We start from the raw sequence: 18,612 nt of genomic DNA on the forward strand, positions 1-18,612 counted from the left end.
AGCATTCACCATTGAATCCAAGCCACTGTAGCCTAACGTTACCTTTGTAGGAAGGTTTTTAATTATATATTCTATTACACAGTACTATTTACATTTTCTGTTTCTGCATATGTCATTTCAGTGTTTTTCTAAGAATGTGTTCATTTTGTCTGAAAAAATTTTCTAATATATTTTATCATAAGTGTGGTCATAATATCCATTTTTTTATCTTTTTAATATTTGTAGTGATGGCTTTTACATTCCAGGAATTGGTCATTTTTTCTTCTTTCCTTTCTTCTTGATCGGTTTTGCTAAGGATCTGTTTTCATTTGTTTAAAGCTGCCAGAATGCAGTTTACCAGAAATGGAATAGCTTTTAAAAAGGGAATTTATTAAGTTGTAAGTTTAAAGTTCTAAGGCTTTAAAAATGTTCAAACTAAGGCACCAGGGAAAGATACCTTGATTCAAGAAAGGCTGATGGATCAAGACCTCCTCTGTCAGCTGGAAAGGCATATGGCTGGCATCTGCTGGGGTCTTAGACTTCGTGTTTCAAACAGCTTCCCCAGGGCCATTTTCTTTTTTCATCTTCAAAGATCTGTGCCAGCTTTGTCTGGTCTTTCCAAAATGGTTTCCTCTTAAAGAGCTCCAGTGACCCACCTTGAATGCATGGAGATACATCTCCATGGAAACCACCGAATAACAGGTCCCCCCTACAATTGGATGGGTCATGTCTCCATGGAACCAGTTAACTTACTAAAAAAGATCCCACCCAACAATGTTGAATGAGGATTAAAGAACATGGCTTTCCTGGTGTGTACAGTACCATTATTTTGCTTTCTGATTTTTTTTTGTAACAGTTGTTTTCAGTTTCATCAATTTCTGTCCCAATTATATTATATTCTTTTATATTTCTTTGCTTTAATTTGGTAATTTTGTTCTAAAATTTTGAGACTTACATCAGTGTTTCTCGGCCTTTGTTCATTTCTTATTTCAAGTCATTTAAATTTCCCTCCAAAAATAGCTCTGGTTGTATCCCCCAAATTTTGATGTCATATATTTATTATCCTTTAGTTCAAAATAGTTTTTAATTTCCATTGTTTTTTGGCTTATGTGCTACTTAGAAAGTTTTTGCTCACTTTTTTAGAAATGGACAGTTTCTAGGTTTTTTGTGAATTCCACTGTGATCTGAGAACATTTTCTGAATTAATTGTGGGATTTATTAACATTTGCTTTGTGAACCAGATGTGCTGAGTTTTCAGAAATGTTTCCTGTGTATTTAAAAACAGTATATAGTTGGCATTTGATTAGAGTGTTCCATATATCATTGTGTTCAAGTTTAATTGTGTTGTTTAAATCTGCCCTTTCATTGATTTTCTTGCTTATTTTTTATTAGTTACTGTGAGAGTTGTTTTTAAACTTACAATATAATTGTGAATTTATACATTTCTCCTTTTTATTCTAAGTTTTGCTTTTATAGTTTTGAAGGTGTATGATTAGGTGGATGCATATTTAGAATTATTATATCTTCCTGGTAGATTGGTCCTTATGTGACAGTCGCACCACAATATTTTCATAGGTTCAGTTAAAATTCAGACTCTGAAAAACTATCATAGGCTGCAGTTTGCCCCTGCTTACTCAGAAGGATAGAGACCAGGAAACACAGCCTTCTAGCAGGGAGTTTCAGTCATTCCTTTTCGCATGGGAGTCCTTACATAGTCCACGTAGCAGTTTAGAAGGTATTCTCTTTGATCACCTCAAATGATAGCTTTGGGGTAAGGAAATCCAAGTCTTACTTATTTAAGTGCTGTTTTAGTTTGATTTGCTGCCAGAAGCAGACACCATAAAATGGGCTGGCTTTTAGCATGGAAACTTATTAGCTAACAAGCATACAATTTTGAAGATGTGAAAATGTCCAAATCAAGGCATCATGAAGATGATGCTTTCTTCCAGAAGACTGCCTTCCCAGTGATCCTGAACTCCACTGTCACATAGCAAGGCACATGGTGGTGTCTGCTGGTCCCTCTTCCAAGTTTTCTTGCTTTCAGCTTCTTGCTTCCTTGGTTTTCTGTCTTTGTCTGAATTTCATCCTTTTATAAAGGACTCCAGTAAGAGGATAATGACCGCCCCACCCCTCACCCCCGAATGAGGTGGGTCACATCTTAACTTAAGATCCTACTCACCAAAAGATCCTACTCCTAATGGGTCCACCTAATCCTGTAGGAATGGATTAACTTCAATAGCATACTTTTCTAGCATACTTTCTGCATCAAATCACCACACTCTACCCTCTGGACCCCCTAAAAACATGTTCTTTTTACCGCATTACAACATGTATTCTTGACTTATTAAAAATCCTCTATACATTAAGTACTTTTACCACTTCTCTAGCAAAGCAAAGACTTTAGAATACTTTGACTCTATTTACTCCCTTTTAATTTTATAGTATTGTGTCTTTTAGTTCTAAATGTATGGTAAGCCCCATAAGTTATTATTTGTGTTTTCTGCAATTTCATCTAGATATACCTACATTTTTCCTTTTGGCTGCTTTTCATTCCTTCCTACATTTCCATGCTTCATCTAGACTTTTTTTCTTTTTGTTAGTATTTTTCTAGTGTAAGTCTGTAGCTAACAGATTGTATATGAGCTTTGTTTGAAAACATCTTTATTTTGACCTTTCTTTGTTGGGGTAAATTTAGCTGGATGTCCAGTTTCGGAGTTGGCATACCCCTCTCTCCTTCCCAGCTACTTTCATGTTTTTCTCTTTTTCATTGGGTTTCAGCAGTTTTACTATGGTATTCCTAAGTATGATTTTCTCTGTATTTATTTTCTTGCTTTACTATGCTTCCTGAAATAGTGATTTGAAGTCTTTTGTTTGGCTTAGAGAATTTTCAGCTTTTATTTCTTTAAATAATGTTTGTATCTGTTTTATTTGTTCTCCTACCTTAAAATTGCACAATTACAATACTGAAAACCTCATAAAAGTCATATGGGACATGGCAAAAAGGTTTTCTATATTATTTCATCTTTTTTTTTCCATGCTCCAGTACAGATATTTTCTTCTCTCCAGACCAGTACCCTTCTTTTCTGGTCTGCTATTAAACTTATCCTTTGAGTTCTTGATATCTCTCATTGAAATTTTAATTCTAGAGTTTCTATTATGGAAATTTCTGTTCCAAAAGTCTCTATCTTGTTACTTCCTTCCTGGAATATATATATCAGTTATTTTAAAGACTATTTGAGAATTATTATATCTAAATCTCTTAAAATTAGATTTATGTATTTCTCTTTCTCCCCTTTGTTTTCACTAAGATTTGCTCACTTATGTTTTATGTACTGGATATTGTGTAAGAAAATTTCTAAGATAATTCCAAGTTTTCTCTTGCGAAGATACTCTTTTGCCTTTGATAGGCAGCTAGTCTAGAAGCAAATTGCCTTAATCCAAGTGCCATTTGGGATGATTTGAAACTGGCTTTCTGTCTTTATGAGGACTGATCTACTTCCAGTTCATCCTTGCAACTTGGGTAAAGCCCTTTGGGGACTCTACTAGAAGCCTAGGGTGGGTTTTTTTTTTTAATGCAATGTTATGGAGATATATTTATTTACATACCATATAACTATCCAAAGTATACAGTCAGGGGCTCACAATATCAACATATAGTTGTGCATTCATCACCACAATCACTTTTTGAACATTTTCATTACTCAGAAAAAAAAAGAATAAAAAAGAACACCCAAAACATATCGTACTCCATAGCCTCCCCCATCATTCATTTATGTTTTATCTTTATCTTCTTATTCATCTCTCTATACACTTGGTAAAGGGAGTATCAGTCACAGGGTTTTCACAATCACATGGCCACACCTTGAAAGCTCTGTAGTTATTCAGTCATCTTCAAGAATCAAGGCTATTGAATTAGAGTGAACAGTTTTCAGGTATTTTCTTCTAGCTATTCTAATACACTAAAAACAGAGAAAGGTTACCTATATAATGCATAAAAATAACCTCCAGAATGACCTCTCAACTCTATTTGAAACCTCTCAGCCACTGAAACTTTATTTGGTTTCATTTCTATTCTTCCTTTTGGTCAAGAAGCCTTTCTCAATCCCATTATGCCGGGTCCAGGCTCATCCCCTGGAGTCATGTCTCACATTGTCAGGAGTCATGTTCAACCAGCAGAGCTGCTTTAGAAAGAGAGGCCACATCTGAGCAACAAAAGAGGGTCTCAGGGAAGTGACTCTTAGGCATAGTTATAAGTAGATGTAACTTCTCCTCTGAAGGAATAAGTTTCATGAAGAGAAACCCCAAGATTGAGAGCTTGGCCTACTAAATTGGTAGTCCCCAGTGCTTGTGAGAATATCAGGAATTCCCCAAATGGGGATGTTTACTGTTTATTACCCCTGTCCCTAAAGGAAACTTTGCAAATACTTATTTTCTGCCAAGATGACTCTGGGATGTGTCAGGGCATCACATTAATCTGTACAAACCCCCAAAATCGCACTCCCTGTTCTAGGTTCCTTGTAATTATGGTGTTTGAATAAACTGACCATGCAAGATAAATGAGGTAGTGTGCTACAGAAAATATAAATTTTGCACCAAATAAACATCTGTTCCTTTGGTCTCACACAGTAGGTGAAGATTTAAAACCAATCAGTATGATCCTTTACCCTTTAGTCTGATTTAGCTTAGTCCTGATTAGATCGGGTTCATTCATATCTCTAATCAAAGTTATCTCTCTTTAAACATACAGCTTTTTAAACAGTGCTGTATGTGAGTGGTGTTGCTAACTTTGATAGCTGCAGAACTCAAGCTGTGAGTCTCAGGTGTCACACATCAGATACCTCAAGTTCTAGGGGATGACCAGGTTATATGCAGGAAGTTCAGCATCTCAGAATTTAGAAGTAATCATTACAACGGTGAAGCCTAAAGTTTTAACCCCTTGTCTTTGGCATGTCCTGCACTCCACTATTAATCCTTTCATTCACCTGAGACTACCCAGTATCTGCAGCGTTTCATTGCCTCTCAGACTTTGCTTCTACTTTAAAAATTGGCATTTGACTTTTGGAGAAAGTAGTCCCAAATGCCAAGCTCACTTTTATTGGCTTTCCTACTTTCCCAGATAATTGGCCCCATTGATTTTCACTGCCTTGTTATCTTTTCTGTCTTTTCAAACATATATCATCCTTTTTATATTTTGTCCTGCTTTTGTTTTTAGCAAGACAGTTGGTCTAAGACCATCTATTTGGTCTTGAAAAAGTGAAAACTCATGGTGTCTTTTAAAATTAAACTTGTTCTTTAGTGAGTAGGAATGCACTGGCATTTTGTATTTTGATTTTGTATCCAGAATACTCGCTGAACTCTTTTATTAATTTTAATTATTTCTTTTCTAATTTTCTGTGTGGACAATCAACATTTACAAATAATCATATTTTTGTTTTCTCCTTTCCAATCTTTTTGTCTTTAATATCTTCTTGCATTACTGTCTGGGTAGGATCTTTATATACTGTTGATTAAAAGTGGTAATTACAGATACCTTTGTGTTAGTTCTGATCTTAAATAAATGTCTTTGATATTCATCACAAGTATAAGTATGATCGTTTCTGTAGGTTTTTTTTGTTTTGTTTTGAGATTTTGTTAAGAGGGTAAAGATCTTTCCTCTGGCTCTTTTAAAAGATCAATCAGAGCCAACCCTCTTAAACACATAAAAAATCCACTTCCACCAGGTTTTTGCCAAATGGTTTTTATCAATACTGAATATTGAAATTCATAAAACGTTTTTCCCAGTAGCTGCTATTTTACTTGTATGACATTTCATTTTTGTGCTGCGATTGCCATTTTGGCTCACTTTCTTTTAGTCACTATTAATTCTTCCTGTAGGATTTCCTTGAGTGAGGTAAACTTTGGTAGTTTTTCTTTTTCACTAGGTATCTTTATTTTGCATGCCTTTTTTCAGTGAAAGATATTTTTATTGAGTGAGAAATTTTGAGTTTACATTTGCTTTTAGCTTATTGATGATATTTTTCTTTTTTTTCTAGTGTTGCTATTAAGGAACCTGGTGGAAGTGGATTTCTTTTTTACGTGTTTAAGAGGGTCGGCTCTGATTGCTCTTTTAAAATTTTTGATTGGGTTTAGTCAGGAAAAAAAAATGGGTTTTTAAAAATTTTAATGCAATTTTATTGAGATAGATTCTCACGCAGCATAGAAACAAGGGTGTGTTTTAATGTAAAAATATTCATACTTATTCTGTTGATTAGTACTTTTGCATTTTGTAATAATTGATGTTTATAAATTACCTGAATTCCACCATAAGACGGAAAGATTTCCAAATTATTTGGAAATAATAAATTAATTCCAATGTATTTTAAGTAATGTGGCTGTTGTTAGATACTGATTTTATACTAACAGTTCTAATTTTTCATCTCTGAATTTTAACATGAACCTGTACTGTTATATAATTTCCAATTGTTTAGAATATTCATTTAATTAGAAATTCATGGCTGACTGTTAATATTAGAATTTACTATATTTATCTTGTCATTGAACTTCAAGATCCTTATATCAGCATAGTACTTCTAAAAGGGCTTAGTCCAGAATTGATCACATAGTGAATATTTGTGATTTATAGAGCATGCAACTGAGGTATTAGATATTTTTTATTCTGTCTCTGATTGAATTCTGAAAGGAAATAAGAATTTCAGAGTGAAACAACTTTTAACACATTATATTACTGCAGTCTTAGAGTTAAGCAGAAGAAAGAATACTTTGTATTAATGATTAGCCTCCAAAAGAAGACGAATTAGATTTTACTAAAATGCTAAAATAAAAGAAATTTAACCTTTGTTCTGTTTTTCTGATTAATAACTTCATAATAATAATGGCAGTAGGTAACATTAAATGATTACTGTGATGTAAAATTATTCATCATATTAATTATATATTCATTTAAGTGCCATCTCAACCCTACAAGATAGGTGCCACTATTATTCTCATTTTGTAAGTGTGCAATCTAGATTTCATGTTGGTTAGAACCAAACACTACTAAGTTTTATTTTTTGGTTGTTTTGTTTTAGGATATGATGACACCTATAAATTTGGGGAAAAAGACCATTTATTTAGTTTCATTCTTTGAAGGCTTGCAACGCATTATATTATTCACTGAGGATCCAAGGGTATTTAAAGTGACATATGAAAGTGAGAAAGCCGAGTTAGCAGAGCAAGAAATTGTGGTGGCATTACAAGATGTTGGAATTTCTCTTGTCAACAATTATACAAAGCAAGAAGTAGCCTATATTGGCATTACAAGGTTAGATACAATTCGAATAAATTTAAATGATCAGTTCTTTAAGAAATGATGATTATTGTTAAAATGATGGTTATAAAATCTAAAATAATTTAGTTTAAAATTTCTTTTTTGACTATCCATTGGTATGAAGGTCCTCAGTTTTTTTTTTTTTTTTTTTGCCTTTTAGGATGAATATGTGGCAACAAGTTTATAAATTCCTCATTAAGTTATTAATACTCTCAATTAAAAATTAGGTTTATTCAGTTTATCAAAAGTAGTACTTTTTAAATTTAGCAGGTCATAAAAGTTGTATTTTTCTATCACAGTGTAGTACCCTACAATGTAGATACTCCATAAATAGTTGTTGGAGATTAAAACTAAAGGCCATCATATTCTAGCTTGACTTTGGCACTTTAAAATGTAATAAGGCAAAGGATGCACGGGTAATTGTTAGAATGCCCGCTTTCCATGCGGGAGACCCAGGTTCGATTCCTGGACCATGTACCAAAAAAGATCCTAATAAGGCAGTAAGTAATATGTTTATCATTACCCATATAAGAAATCACTGTAATTCTTTCCTCTTCTTTATGTTCTTATCCTTATTTATAAACATTTGAATTAAACTTAGTTTCTATACATTAGTGCCTACTTTGAGAACATTTCTTCTAGTTTATAACTGTGATAATGTAATTGTAATCCTTTATTTGAAATAAATGCTAAAACATATATTAAAGGAACATACAGATTTAGAAAGTAATTTTTTTTTTTTTTCCTTTTGGACAAGCACCAGGAACCGAACCCGGGTCTCTGGCATGACAGACAAGAACTTTGCCTGCTGAGCCACCATGGCCCACCCAGAACATACAGATTTAAATTTAGTTTTCTATGTAAATTCATCTGACTATAAATGTTCCTTATCTCATTGAATGGAATCAATGCCATTAAAAAAAAAATTTTTAACTGTTTTATTGGAAATTTTATTCTTCCTAAAATAGGTGGGTTTTCATTGTTTAAACAAAAAGGTCAATTTAAGGTAATTACACCTCATGTGTCTTTCTTCTATACTAAATGACATAAATGCAAAGTTGAATAAGACATGGTTCCTACCTTTTCATTATTAAGTAAATATGAAATTTTAGAAGGAATAAACTTAAATAAAATAGAAAACAGAATGAAATTATTTCAGAATAGATAAGATTTTTATTCTATATTTAGGTCTTTCAACAGTTTAAGATCGGCACGATTACGTTTGTTCCATTCCTTCCTTCTCTCTCTCTCTCTCTGTCTCTCTCTCGTTACTATTTCACACTTTTCTCTCTCCTTAAACCCACAGTAGCTCCTCTTTCATTCTCTCTCTCAACTCATTACCTTGCTTCCCACTTCACTGAGAAAATTGAAACCATCAAAAGAGAACTTCCAAAGACCCACCTCCCAATTACCATAGCTTCCTGCCTACCAGCATTTGCACCTATATCCCATACCCACATACTTTCCTGTAATTACCGTAGGTGTATCTTATTTTTCTACTTTTTGAACCACATTCCATTCCTTCTTGCCTACTTGGATCATTGATCCAGTAATTCTCTTCTCTCTCTCCTATGTCTGTAATTTTTGGCTCTCTATTGGATCGTCCCCATCAGTGTTATGTCTCTTAACTTTAAAAATAAAATTCTTTTGAGCCTACTTCTCCTAACTATTGCCTATTCTTTTTGCTTACATTTATACCTAAACTCCTCCAAACTCCTGTTTATTACAAAAGAGTTTTAATAAATTCACAATCTCGTAATTCATTTTCATCCATTTTCTCTTAAACCACCCCTAAAAGGCTTTTGTTCCCAGTGCACCATGTAACTGGTCTTGTCAAAATCACCGTTTACTTCTATTGCCAGATATGGTGTACAGTTCTCAGTTCTCATATTTCTTGACTTCATAACATTTGACATATACCTCCTTGATTCAGTTTCTTTCACTTCACTTCAGAATACCTCACCATCTTGGTTTTTCTTTCTGTCCCAGCATTCTCAGTCTCATTTATTGGCTCCTTATCTTCTCAACTGCTTAATATTTGATCCCTTGAGCCTCTCAGACTTTAGTCCTCTTTTCTTCTGTTTCAGTTTTTATGATTTTAAAATCATGAACAACATACATGCTGGTCAGGCAACGGTGGCTCGGTGGCAGAATTCTTGTCTGCTGTGCCAGAGACCCAGGTTCGATTCCCAGAGCCTGCCCAAGCCAAAAAAAAAAATACCATATACATGCCAAAAATTTCCAGACTTGTATATCCAGTTGTCTACAGAAAATCCCCATGAGGATATATGAGATTTTTAAAACTTTATATGTGCAAAACCAAACTCTTAAATTCTTCCTCCTACCTAAAACTAGTTCCTCATCTGACTCAGTGACGATTACATTCTTCTAGTTGTGCTTGCCAAAAAGTTTGGGCTCATCTTTGATTCCTCTCTTTATTGCACATTTCAAATTTAATCCATTCAGAGGTTCTCTTTTGGTTCTACCTTCAAAATACGCATAGAATCTGACCACATTTTACTACCTTTCTATCAGTACCTTGTCAGATGAAATATCTCCAATACCATTTCTCTCCTGGTTACTAAGCCTCTAACAGGTTTTTCTGCTTTTAGTCTTGACCCCTATCTTCTTTTCCCTTACACAACATCAGTGTGTTCTTAAAGCGTAAGTCAGATCATGTCACTAATCTCATAACCCTTCAATAGTTCATCTCAGAATAAAATTCAAAGTCCTTATAATGTTCATAAGGTTTTACGTTATTTGCCCTCCCACTCCCTATCTTTTTGTCTTCTATTCCTCCCCTTACTTAACATGTGCCAGCCATGCCAGCCATCTTGCTATTCATATGCTACAAGTGTGTTCTGCCATCTCCTACACAATGCTCTCACCTCCCTTCAGACTTGCTAAAATCTTACTCTCTCAATAGAGTTGACCACTCTATTTTAATACCACAACTCCTACCACTTCATAGATCCCAATATTATAGGATCCCCCCTTTAGACATTTTTACCTTCTACTATGTTCACATTTGCTTATTATTTTTACCATGTCACTCTCAGCTAGAATAAGGCTTATAACATTTTGCTGTAGATTTTGTAATTCATGAAATAAACCTGTTAAGATGAAAATGTTTATAAATTAGTCCCATAATTTTTGCTTTTATATATTAGTTCTGATGTTGTTTGGGAGACAAAACCTAAGAAGAAGGCAAGATGGAAACCACTGAGTGTAAAGCAAACTGAGAAGTTAGAGAAAGAATTTAAGGAATATACTGAGTCTTCACCTTCAGAAGATAAGATTGTTGAGCTGGACACTAATATTTCGGTAAATTTTTCAGTACTTATTTGATTTTTGATTTTTATCTGTTGTAATTAGATGACTTGCAAGTGAACTTCTAGTTAGGTTTCTAACAAAACAAATTGAGCACAATTAATCCTATCAGATGTACTTCATTATAAAATATTTTAAAGGGGTAGACTTTCTCTTCATATACTAATGATCTCTGTTCCTTGGGGTTAACAGGAAACCAGTAAATTATTTTATTTTTACTTCAAAATTTTATGTTTTATTCATTTGATTTTGAAGATTATTTTTAGTAGATTTATACAGAAAGTGATACAGCCAAGCTAGAAGGATTACGTGAATTTTATGAAATATGGATCTAAACCTAATCAAATATTTTGCTTACTATCTCAATTAGTATTGCCTTAAAAGATTTTTTGAGGGGTACAATTTCTAATTTTAGTCAATTATGGATAAACAGAAATTCCATGTTTTTTTATCTGGGGGACCATATTTTTCAGGTTCGCTTAACACCTACTGGTAGTAACATGAAAATTCTGCAGCCACATGTAATAGCTGTACGAAGAAATTATCTTCCAGCATTAAAAGTGGAATATAGCACATCTGCACACCAGTCATCATTTAGAGTTCAAATATACAGAATACAGGTAACTTCCTAAAACAATAAGCAAATTATATTCTGAAGAAAAATAATAAGACATTGAATATATTCCTATGGTCTGTTTTATCTAGTGTTTCAGTTTCAGTGTTGGAGTAGACTTTTGGATGCCTTGTGCTTCTTAAATCTTGTTATTTTGGTTGGCTTATGTAGTTAGCATATTAATATACTATCCTGTTATTTTATTTCTTAGATCCAGAACCAGATACAGGGTGCTATATTTCCATTTGTGTTTTATCCTGTTAAACCTCCCAAGTCGGTCACCATGGATTCAGGTTTGTTTTTATTTTTGATTGCCATTAAAACATTTGTATTAGCTATTTTATTTGTTTTACTATAAATATTTAAAATGAAACATTCTCAGATTTAATTTCTGTAGGATCATTGGAAAATTAGGCAGCTTGAAAAGGGCCTGGAGGGATTCAACTAACTTCTTCCAAACTCTAGAGATTATGTATAAAAAGCTTACTTAGAAATATGTATTTTAAAATCTTAGAAATATTAATTAAAAAACAGATTGTTAATTTGCAAGCCTCTGATTTAAGAGCCATTAATATCTTTGAATAAGGAGTGAGGAAGTTCAAATTCAGAGTGTTTTCTAACAACAGAAACTGTCTTTATGCTCTCCAGATGGGAATAACTGGCAAGTCCTTTCTTCTGCCTTCTTCCCCCCCCCCCACCTTTTTTGTTTCTTGACTGTCCCTCTTTCCTCACTTTATCCCACTACTGTTTCACTCCTTTCTTGCTTTGCTTCCCCCACCCCCACTGTCTGCCTAGAGTATGCTCTTCATATTCAGCTTGAAAGCTTTTTGACCAGTATATGTGCCCAAGCCCCTCCATCTGGAGGTCTGGAGCAAGAGCCTGTATTTTTACTAAGTTTCCTTGATGATTGTAATGCATATTTTTAGTTTTAAATAACTAATTAAAGAATTAGTGATCTTTAGAGCAGATACAGATAATTAAAAATATAATCCTGGATTCTAAAATTCAGATTGTAATGAATCCCACAAATATAAGTAATTTTAACTGATAATCATGATTTAGTAAATGATTTTATTATACATTGTGATGTACAGTATATTGCTCAAAAATGCTTATCTTTTTTTTCAAGCACCATGTGATTAATCATGTTATTTTTTAAACTTAATAGCACCAAAGCCCTTTACAGATGTCAGTATTGTCATGAGATCTGCAGGGCATTCCCAGATATCACGTATTAAGTAAGTGTCTTACAAGATTTGTCTGTGTTCATTTACTATTTTGATTTAAATATTTATATGAGTTAATTACACTCTTAAAAATAAATGTAAGAAGAATCAAAGATGTAAATGTGAAATATTGAAGTATAAAGGTTATAGAAAAATATCTATTTATTTTATAACCTTGAAGAGGCAATTCTGGATGAAATATACCTAGGTATAAACAGTGCTTGCTTCTGGGTTCTTTTCTTTTTTATTTTCTTCTCTCTTAAATTGTTGTTTTGTTTTGCTAAAGCTGCTGGAATGCAATATACCAGAAATGATTGACTTTTACAGAGGGGATTTGTTAAGTTTCAGATTTACAGTTCACAGGCAATTAAAATGTCCAAATTAAGGCACCACAAGAAGATACCTCTCGAAGGAAAGATAGCCAGAGTAGGCACACCTGGCAGCTGGGAAGGCACATGGTTGGCGTCTGAGGTCCTTGCTCTCAGTCAAGTTCAGCTTCTGATTCCAGTGGCTTTCTCTCTGATAGTCTGTGGGTCCTCACTTAGCTTCTCTGGGGTAAACTCTGGATTTCATCTCTTAGCTCCCCTTGACTCTCTTCAGGTTCTGGCTACTTCTGTGAGTCCTTGCTTAGTACCCGGGTTATTTCTATTTGGCTTCCCCTGGGGTGTTCTCTTTCTGCATCTTCAGATGTCTGTGTCTGGTTTCATCATTTTGCTGTCTGTGTTAGCTCTCAGCTCTCTGAGTTGCCTTTGCAGGCATCTGTACTTTTTCCAAAATGTTTCCCTTTAAAGGATTCAAGTAGGCTAATTAAGACCCACCTCAAATGGGCAGAGTCACTTCTCCATGGAAATAATCTTATCAAAAGGTCCCATTAAGTCTTGCCCCCACAAGACGGGATTAGAATTAAAAAGAACATGGTTTTTTGGGGCATAGCAGTTTCAAACCATCACAGTTGTCTATAACGTATATTGTCTTAGAAATGTTAGAATTATTTTTTCACATTCATTCACTGTCCGAGAAATAGAACATTAACAGTGTCATCCACCTGTTTATTACTCAATTTCTTGCTTGCCACTTCACCACCAAGATATACACTATCCTTTTACCCTTGCTTGATGAAAGAAATACAGTTTTATTTTGTATGTGTGTATACTTTAACATTATATTACATAGTTTTGGTTTACTTCTACTTTTTGAAAAATTGTTTCAAACTGTACATAACCTCCTGGGCGTTGTTTTATTTCATTCAACATTTTTACTAAAATGTATTAATGTTGTGTGTAGTTGGTTCATTATCACTGATCAATAATATTCTATTTTATGACTATATACCACAGTTTATCCATTTTCTATCATTTGAGTATTTACAGTTTTTTTATTGTTATTTGTTATGTTATTTGTATTTTGTATTTATATGTATTTTTGTTGTTATTGGAGTATTTACAGTTTTTTATTATGAACGATGTTGCCATAAGTTCTTTTATTCACTCATCTAAAAACTCCTAAATTTGAAAGTTGTTATATTTTTCTAATTTTTTTTCTTATCTAGTTATCTTAATGCAGTTCATTGACACTTTTTAATGTTTTTTACTTTATAATACAGGTATTTCAAAGTGTTGATCCAAGAAATGGATCTCAGGTTAGATCTTGGATTTGTCTATGCTTTAGCAGAACTTATGACAGAAGCTGAGGTGACTGAAAATACAGAGGTAAGATTTAACATAATAGCATTTAATGGGAAGGATTAGGGAAAGGAGAGGGCTAAAAAACTGAATGCTATTATAAATTCTTAAAGCCATAAGAATGGTTTTGGTCCATTTTAAAATAATATAATAATATTTGACTTAGCAAAGAGGAGGAAATGTTTTGGACCAGTAGGAGAGGGTAGATGGTAATCAGTCATGTTTACATCACCACTAGTGTTTTCTTTCTTTTTGTTTTGGGTTACTTTGTGTGCTTTTGCCTTGATTAATAGTTTAGAAGTCGTGTAGGGCCAGGATATTTGATAAGAGAAGGGGTAAGACAAATTGAAAGGTAATATCTCTTCATGACTGATCAAAGACCATAAAATCACAATGATAGAGTTGTTCAAATACAGTCTCTTTTTTTAACATACCCTCATAGAATGAATTCTTAAGATAAGGACAGATTGCATGGATAGAGACAAGGTAAACTATATCTTTTTTTTTTCTTTTTAATAACAGCTTTATTGACATATAGTTAACATACTATATAGTTCACCCATTTAAAGTGTACAATTCAGTGGATTTTAGTGTATTCATAAAGTTGTGCACCTTGTCAACACAATTTTAGGATGATTTTATTACCACAAAAGAAACTACCATTTAGGTATCACCCCTACCCCACCCCCACCTTAATCTACTGTATGTTTCTATGAATTTGCCTATTCTGGACATTTCAAGTAAATAGAATTTAAAATATGTGGTCTTTTTTTAACTGAGTTTTTTATAACTTTATTTGAGATGCAATCCACGTAACATAAAATTACCTCTTTAAGGGTAATTAAATTAAAAAAGGGTAATTTAAAACTTGCCGTTTTAAAGGAAGACAATTAATAAATTCTTCTTTTTTTTTTTTTTTATGTGGGCAGGCACTGAGAAACAAACCCAGATCTCTGGCATGACAGGCGACAACTCTGCCACCAAGCCACCATTGCCCACCTGGCCACTGTTGCCTGCCCTAATGACTTTTTTTACATTCACAGATATGTGCAACCATTACCATAGTCAATTTTAGAACATTTTCATTACCTCAAAAAGAAACCCCTTTAGCTATTGCTTCTAAGAAACCACTGATTTACTTTTTATCTTAAAAGATTTCCCTGTTCTGCACAATTGATATCTGAATCATAATATATGGATAGGCTGTTTTCACATAGCATAATGCTTTCAGGGTTTATCCATGGTGTAGCATATATCCATACTTCATTGCTTTTAATGACTGAGTAATAGTCCATTGTATAGATGTATCATATTTTGTTTATCCGTCTGTCAGTTAATGGCCATTTGGGTTGTTCCCATCTTTTGGCTATAGTGAACATTTCTGTATTGTGAACTTTTGTATACAAGTTTTCTGTGTTGACATGTTTTCATTTTTCTTGGGGTTATACTTAAATGTAGGACTACTGGATTATATGGTAGCTCTATGTCTAATTATTTGAGGACTGCCAGACTGTTTTCCAAAACAGCTGCACATTTTACATACCTACTAGCTATATATTTGGGTTCTAATTTCTCCATAGTTTTGTCAACACTTGTTATTTTCAGACTTTTGGATTCTGCCCCATCCTAATGGCTATGAAATGGTGTCTTGTTGTCATTTGAATTTGCATTTCCCTTATGATAATGATGTCACACATCTTTTCCTGTGCTTATTGGAAGAGAGTTATAGTTTTGGCAATTGCATTTTAAAGTCTTTAATCCATTTTGAGTTCATTTTTGTTTATGGTGGGAGGTAAGGGTTCAGCTTCACTCTGCATGTGGCGATCCAGTTTTCTCAGTTACTGTCTATTGAAAACTATTCTCTCCCCATTGAATCATCTTGGCACTCTTGTCAGAATCAGTTTACATAGACACCTGGTTTTATTTTTGGATATTCAGTTCTCTGCCATTAATCTGTATCCTTACTTGTGCTGGTACCATAACGTCTGAATTACCATTGCTTTATGCTAAGTTTTGCAGTCAGGATGTGTGATTCCTCTTACTCTACTCTTTCAAGATCATATTGAAAACGTCATACGAATTCTAGAATCAGCTTGTTAATTCCTTCAAAGAAATCAGCTGGGATTTTGATATAGATTTTGAATTTGTAGATCAGTTTGCAGGGGCGGAGTGTGTGTGTGTGTAATGTTATATTGACAATATTAAGTCTTCTAATCCTTGATTTAAGATGATTTTCTGTTTAGAACTTCAGTTTCTTTCAACAATGTTTTGTAGTTTTCAGAGTTTAAAATTATTTTGTTTAATTTATTCCTGACTATTCTTTTTGATGCTGCTGTAAATGGAAATATTTCCTTAATTTCATTGCAGGTGAATAGAACTACAATTGATTTTTGCATATTGAGTACAAGATATTTCTACTCTTCTGAAATTCAGCCACAGATTAGGAGGTTTTTGGGTTTTTTAAATTAATTAATTAATTAATTAATTTTAAAAAATTAACAACAAACGAACTAAAATATTAATGTGATCATTTCGTTCTACATATATAATCAGTACTTCACAATATCATCACTTAGTTGCATATTAATCATTTCTTAGAACATTTGCATCAATTCAGAAAAAGAAATAAAAAGACAACAGAAAAAGAAATAAAACAAAAACAGAAAAAAAAAAAAGATTATACATACCATACCCCTTACCCCTCCCTTTCATTGATCACTAGCATTTCAAACTAAATTTACTTTAACATTTGTTCCCCCTATTATTTACTTTTATTCCATATGTTCTACTTTTCTGTTGACAAGGTAGATAAAAGGAGCATCAGACACAAGGATTTCACAATCACACAGTCACATTGTGAAAGCTATATCATTATTCAATCATCATCAAGAAGCATGGCTACTGGAACACAGCTGTACATTTTCAGGCAGTTCCCTCCAACCTCTCCATTACATCTTGAATAACAAGGTGATATCTACTTACTGCATAAGAATAACCTCCAGGATAACCTCTCGACTCTGTTTGGAATCTCTCAGCCATTGATACTTTGTCTCATTTCACTCTTCCCTCTTTTGGTCGAGAAGGTTTTCTCAATCTCTTGATGCTGAGTCAGCTCATTCTAGGATTTCTGTCCCATGTTGCCAGGAAGGTCCACACCCCTGGGAGTCATGTCCCACGTAGACAGGGGGAGGATGGTGAGTTTGCTTGTTGTGTTGGCTGGAGAGAGAGAGGCCACATCTGAGCAACAAAAGAGACTCTCTTGGGGGTGCCTCTTAGGCCTAAATTTTAAGTAGACTTGACCTATCCTTTGTGGGATTAAGTTTCATGTGAACAAACCCCAAGACTGGGGGCTCAGCCTATAGCTTTGGTTTTCCACACTGCTTGTGAGAATATCAAGAATTCAACTTGGGGAAGTTGAGTTTCTCCCCCTTCTCACCATTCCCCAAAGGGGACTCTGCAAATACTTTTCCACTCATTGATCAAATCATTCTGGGATTCATCAGGGCATCACTCTGGACAAACCAACAAAATCTCATGCCCTACCCAAGATTCCAAGTACTTATGGTGTTCAATCAAGCTATCTACGTAAGTTATATTAGGAAATGAACTAGCCAAAATATAAATTTTGTGCCAAATGAACATTTTTTGCTTTTGTCTCACATACGGTGAAATTTTAAAATATTAATTACCATCTATTTTAAGAACCCTGCAGTAATGACATTCCTTTGTTCTTCCTCATGCACAAACATTTTTAAAATTTGTACATTTAGCCACTATTATTATACACTCTAGGCATTTGATCTAGGAGGTTTATGGTGAATTCTTTTAGCATTTTCTATAAATAGGATCATGTCATCTGCAAATAGAGATAGTTTTACTTCTTTCTTTTTACTCTAGATGCCTTTTATTTCTTTTGAAACTTTTATTACAGTGGTGAATAGAGGGAGCAAAACGCATACATCTTTGTCTTTCTGATCTTAGGGGGAGAGCATCCTGTTTTTCACTAATTAGTATGATGTTGCTTGCATTTGTTTTTTGATGCCTATTATCAGGTTGGAAGGTTTCCTTCTATTCCTAGATTGTTGAGTGTTTTCATCATGAAAGTATGCTGGATATTTTATCAAATACTTTTTCTCTGTGTGTTAGGATGATGTAGTTTTTGTTTATTCTATTGATTATCTATTACATTAATTAATTTAGATATTAAACTAAATTTGCATCCCTGAGATAAATCCCACTTGGTTATGATGTATAATTCTCTTTATATTTTGCTGAATTTAACTTTTACGTATTTTGTGGATGTTTCTATCCATATCCATGAGAGATAATGGTCTGTAGATTGCTTTTCTTGTTGATATTTCTTAGTCTGGTTTGATATCACAGTAATGCTGACCTCATAAAATGAAAAGAAATGTTCCCTCTATTTTTGTGGGAGTTTGTGAAGAATTGGTATTAATTCTTCTTTAACTGTAGAGT

The 18,612-nt window shown here is 33.7% G+C and overlaps 1 protein-coding gene across 3 annotated transcripts in view; it reads left to right on the forward strand.

The window, feature by feature from the left end:
* Positions 1-18,612, forward strand: part of VPS13A (vacuolar protein sorting 13 homolog A) — a 342,631-nt gene that overhangs the window by 280,775 nt on the left and 43,244 nt on the right. For all 3 annotated transcript variants that reach the window (XR_013170504.1, XM_077148468.1, XM_077148469.1), the window contains exons 54-59: positions 7,047-7,279; positions 10,456-10,609; positions 11,089-11,235; positions 11,440-11,521; positions 12,397-12,466; positions 14,058-14,163. Coding sequence is in view for 2 of the 3 variants with exons in the window: in XM_077148468.1 (XP_077004583.1) it covers positions 7,047-7,279; positions 10,456-10,609; positions 11,089-11,235; positions 11,440-11,521; positions 12,397-12,466; positions 14,058-14,163 (792 nt within the window). In the remaining variant the exon portion in view is untranslated. The remainder of the gene's footprint in view (positions 1-7,046; positions 7,280-10,455; positions 10,610-11,088; positions 11,236-11,439; positions 11,522-12,396; positions 12,467-14,057; positions 14,164-18,612) is intronic.

The sequence above is a fragment of the Tamandua tetradactyla genome, chromosome 2, assembly GCF_023851605.1.
Source record: "Tamandua tetradactyla isolate mTamTet1 chromosome 2, mTamTet1.pri, whole genome shotgun sequence".
In the NCBI taxonomy this organism is placed as follows: Eukaryota; Metazoa; Chordata; class Mammalia; order Pilosa; family Myrmecophagidae; genus Tamandua; species Tamandua tetradactyla.